At 36.1% G+C, this 5,435-nt stretch overlaps 1 protein-coding gene across 1 annotated transcript in view; it reads left to right on the forward strand.

Moving 5' to 3' along the window:
• Nucleotides 1-5,435, forward strand: part of LOC101581856 (caspase-13) — a 27,003-nt gene that overhangs the window by 6,343 nt on the left and 15,225 nt on the right. Inside the window, exons 2-3 of the mRNA XM_023709479.1 lie at nt 1,136-1,390; nt 2,477-2,763. Of these exons, the coding sequence (XP_023565247.1) occupies nt 1,136-1,390; nt 2,477-2,763 (542 nt within the window). The remainder of the gene's footprint in view (nt 1-1,135; nt 1,391-2,476; nt 2,764-5,435) is intronic.

The raw sequence follows: 5,435 nt of genomic DNA on the forward strand, positions 1-5,435 counted from the left end.
CAGTGTCAGAAGTTGTTGACTTGAGCCTTTCACAGCTCAGCATATTAATATGGCTTTACTTTTAAGACCTTGTTTTTATACTTTTCTGTTGGATGGTTAAGACCAAGATGAAGCAAGACCTATACAACAAGAAATGTAACTTTTGTATCTGATAAGGTCAGGGTTTCAGGGTAAATCCTGAGGGGATTTGACTGAGCTTGTCCATTTTTGCTTTTTTTGCTCATCTTTTCCTTTCCTTTCCTCCTCCCTCCTCTGTTCATTTGACAGTGTTCTTTTTCAGAGTTGTGGCACTTCTGCTTTAGATAACATCATTTTCTTAAATCCCTATCCTGACATTTAGAAGGTTTGTGCAAGTATTGCTATAACACTGAAAATAGATGTGATGATCTGTATTCTCATGTCCTACCTTACTAAAATATATCTACAAATCCAAACAAGATATGTATTATTTTACATCCATATTCCATTCCTCCATAAAATTTTAAATTTTCCTGAGTAATAATATATTAAATCTAGGCCACATTAATTTATCATAGTAAAAGGTTAATGATCATTTTCAGTTCAGAGTTTTGATTGAAAATAACATCTCAAGAGAATTAAGACTCGGTGCATTAATTAGTTTACTCACTAAATTCATAATTTAAGTAAGCATATTAAGGTATCAAAGCATTCGAAGCACAATAGTTTGGGGTTAGGATGTATGCAGAATTAGGAGAATTTAAGGACTGACTGTTTCAACCATATAAAATACAGAGCATAAGAAAGGCCTTGTAATATAATGGGGGAGCGTACTCTCTGGACAAGATCTTAAGCTTTTCATGGAGCACACATTCTGTGCTGATCATCGATATCATCATGGGCTGTGAGATAGAGAACAAGGAATATGAAAACAAGGATGACCCAAAAGACACCATCAAAAATAAGCCTTAAGTGACAATGGATCTGTAGACATACTTTGGTACTATTTCAAGGATTTGAGAGAGCTCTATTGTTACAAGGGAAGAATTGTGTAGTTACTGGGTGAGATAAAATAGAACATATATTGAAAATACTTTACATAACGGATTTTGTTCCTAAAGTGAGGGAAATACTTTTTAACTAGGATATGGTTCAAGGTGTTTTTCTATTTTGACAGAAAACCATGGAATAAAACCACCACTGAAGATTTTGGAACGCATAGGCAAAGAATATATTACTGGTTTTTTGGAAGACATAGTGCAGAAGAATGTGCTGAAGTTAGACGAAGAGGCCAAGAGAAAATTTATGGAAGCCGAACGTAGAGACAAGGCGAGAGTGTTTGTTGATTCCATCCGACAGAAACCACAAGAGGCAGGTCAAGCATTTCTCCAAGCCTTCTTTAATCTGGACAAACATACCAGCAATGCAAAAGGTAAGACTAGTGTCACTTAGAAGAAGTACCTTAACATTTCCAAAATCTGTTCAAATCCCAATCTCCTCAACATTATTCTGTAATATGAGCAATCATCCCATTAATAAAAGTAGCCTTTTTATAAAGAAATACTGCTCTTTTAAAAGCAAGATAATCTTTTGTGGGTTGAGATCCAGTTTCCTTGGGCTTGGGGTGATCCTAGAAACAGCTAATCGGAGAAATCTTGTAGATAGAAGTCCTCAGCCTAGATTCTATCACCTAATGAATTTTGTGACTTCAAATTTCTTAACCTTTCAATCATGATTTTTAGCATTTGTCAACGGTCAAGAATTGTAGTATTTATTCAGTGTGATTTTCTGTGCTACAAACTCCTAAAACATTAGCTTGTGTTCAAAGCTTTCTCCCCAGAATTCCAGCATCATTTAGCTCAGCTGTAGATTCAATATTTTTGTTGAACTATTCCCTTGGGTTTGTAAAAAAAAAAAATGTATAATCAAAAACTTGTTCCTACAGTTGAAACACTCCAATTTTATTACCTTTCCATGTCAGTGAAAAGAAACACTTATACCTACCATGCTTTTTCTTGTCAAATTCGTCACTGATTGTCCAACACATAATAGCATCTCATTAATATAAGATGACTAAGCTAATGATTTTCCATGATAAATATTAATAATAATCACTACACATGTGCTAAGATTTAGACTTTTAAGTTAAAATCAGGAAAATTCCTATACAATGTCTAAAGTTCTGTAAATTTTAGCAATTTTGACCCAAATTAAATTCTAAATATACTACCAATAGTCGAAATGATCTCAGATGCAAATTCACTATATAAACACTCAATTTTATTTTATTTTTTTATGTATTTAGTTCAGGGTCTACAGGGTGTACAGGGTCTCACTGCACAGTTTGCACTGTAGTGATCCTTCTGTTTTCAGCCACCCAAGCACTGAGATTACAGGTGTGCACCGCCACACCACATCTCTAAACATTCAATTTTTAAAACACCTTAAACAAATCTGGCCTTAGCGCTTACCAGTAATGATAAATGGTAATGAACAAAGGGCCACACAAATTTTTGAGGCTGCACTACATCAAACATTCTTCTCCAGCAGCCGTTACTCGTGGACAAGCGGTGTTCTGAGCAGCAGGACACACATGCAAGCTTGGTAACCATCGGGGCTGCCTCCTCAGCTGTGTTCTCCTTTGCATTTGCCCCAGTCACTTTGCAGGTTCACTGCTGTGCTTCAAATCTGAGAAGACTAGATAAGAATCCCAGTGTTTACAAATCAAAGGTAGTGCAGCAGTTGGGAATCAGAATTGAAGAAGACACTCAGATTGATTTCAGAAACAGAAGGAGTCACAAGAAGGTTTAAACTCCAAACTGAACCTGTATGCTCAGTGTAGGCTGTATTAGGAAAAAGGCCCGTGTACACTTTCATAAGAGCTCCAGAAGCCCCTGTACCATATTTCGATTCAAGTCACAAGCCTGATCTGAGGACACTTTGGGTAAAAGGACATGGAAAACCAGGACATTGTGAGAGTTTAGATACTGAAATACGGAAAGACTGGCCATGGGGGAATAGAGACAATGGATCCTGTTCAAGCACTCATTTAATTTGTTAATTATTCAGACACAAATACTTCAACACCTATGTACCAAGGAACATGACTGTTTCTTATGCTATATTAATGCCTTCATTTGCTGTCAATGATGAGAGATATGGAACATTTCATAAGACAAAAAATTAAAACTTTTGGCTATATTTATAATTTCTTCATTTCTATTGAACTCACAGTAGTAGTCTCTTAGGGAAGCAGTCTGCACTATGCTTTGCACTATATTGTCATGAAAAAATTTAACGGTATGGCATTTTGTTATTAGATATAAGATCATTATTAGATATAATAGTTTTATCAGAAAACTATTTATGTTTGGGCACCAAGGATCACTGGATGATCATTAGATCAAAAAGTTTTCCATACTTGTAAATAAATCAGTAAGTGCAGAAAATTTGGGCTAAAGAAACACATAACTTGCCCGAGTAATATGCCAGGAAATTATGGGTCATCGTAGCTGAATTTTACGAAATAGGAAGGGAGAGTATGGGTTACCCCCTCCTCCATGAAAATATTCCCAAGACGTGTGATGCTTTTATGTACTCTTGTAACTGACTGCATCTTGAGCATGTAGGGCCCTATAATATGTTTAAAAGACATATATTTAAAAACACTTAGATAAAAATAAATAAAATGGGAACACAGAAATATTATACATACATAAACATTAAACGTATAAACATTACAGGAACATAATGATTTTCTCATTTAAGTAATACAAAGCCAGAGAACATCTTGGTTGACTCAGCTAACTGAACAGAATAACGGTACTGTCCATCCCGTTCATCGGTAGAAATGTGTTCTGTTGTCTCTCAGTATACTTTACTTTTTATTATTTATTATTATTATTTCTTTTTGTATTTTTAGGGAAGATCTATAGGGTGTTCAGGGTCTCATTACTAGATCGGACTCATGGTGATCCGCTTGTTTACAGCCTCCCTAGAGCTGGGATTACAGGCACCTGCCACCACGCCCCGTCTCAATCACCATCTCAGCGCGCCCTGAGGTCGGGGCCAGCACAGCAAGACCAGGGATTGAACCCCTGTCCTATGCACCTGCTTGCAGGTGCTTTAATCCAAAAATCAACAGTTACAGTACCGGGGCTTGAACTCAGGACCCTGCACTTGCCAGGCAGGTGCTTATTCTACTGAGCTGTCTCCCCAGCTCTCCACACACTTTTAATTGTTGCTTATATATTCCTCTTCTTTTTCCTTTGCAAGTAAGGGCTCAATTGCTTCCCAGTAGTTTGGCAATCTCTGTCCGCTGAGGCTGACAATATCAGATAGAGTGGCAGACTTCTAGGACATTCATCAGGATGCCTTGGACGTAGATTTATCCTGAAGGGATCAATAATCTTCTCCACATTTGAAAATAGCTTTTAAAAACCTGGTGCTAGTTGCTCAGCACTCTGTAGACAAGATATCCAGAGTGTATCAGAACTAAAAAACTTTGTCCCTTTGACCCTGTGTACAGTAGTATTATTACTAGGTTATGTTTCTTTATTAAATAGCAGATTTAACTTCATAAGGAATGATTAAGCCCATTTTCGCTAGAAAATGTTAAATTTAGATTAAGCTGCCTGAAAAAATAATATGCAGAGGATACAAAACTCAAGATTTTCAGTGTTTCTTGTATGTTTTGCATGTGCAGTATGCATTAGGGGTGTTAGCCATACAGAGTGTGTTACTAATCAATAGGAAGGACACTGGCCACATACAGGGTTCAATTGTAGCAGGTAACATGGTAAAATATTCATGTTAGGATTATATTAAATTAAAGCTTATCATTAAAATTAATGTTCCCTGTTTAGTTTAGAATGAATCTTTTATTTTGATTTATTTTGTATTTTAAAGACTAAAAATTGGTAAAAATAGGTGCCGGGGAGATAAGTGCTTGCCATATCTTACAGTGCGACAGTCCCATAAGGTATTGAACTCAGGGGCTGGGGAGATGGCTTAGTAGAATAAGCTCTTCCCTGGTGAGCGCAAGGATCTGAGTTCAATCCCCAGTTCTGCCAAAAAAAAAAAAAAAAAAAGATATTGAACTCAGGCACAAGAGCCTGAGTTCAATCCCCAGTTCTGCCATAAAAAGAATATAAATTAGTAAAAATAAAAAGTATTAAAAATGATGCAAAAATGAAATAAAGTAATAAGAATTCAATGATGATTGCTGTCGCACAACATTATATTCAAATTAGTTGTTTAGTTGACCAGATAGAAACTTGCAGTAAAACTGGTTAAGAAACAAAACAGAACAACAGCAAAGAACAAAGTTACAAGAAGTTGAAAAGAAGCAAATAAGAATAAAAACAAAAACCAACTGTAAGCACCAACTGCTCCTTTCAAAAGACCAGTGGAAATCAGGAGTACAGTTATTCCTGCCTATTTTAACTTTATAAATATAGGCAGAGATTTCAAATTAC

The sequence above is a fragment of the Octodon degus genome, unplaced genomic scaffold, assembly GCF_000260255.1.
Source record: "Octodon degus isolate 3935 unplaced genomic scaffold, OctDeg1.0 scaffold00012, whole genome shotgun sequence".
NCBI classification, from domain to species: domain Eukaryota; kingdom Metazoa; phylum Chordata; class Mammalia; order Rodentia; family Octodontidae; genus Octodon; species Octodon degus.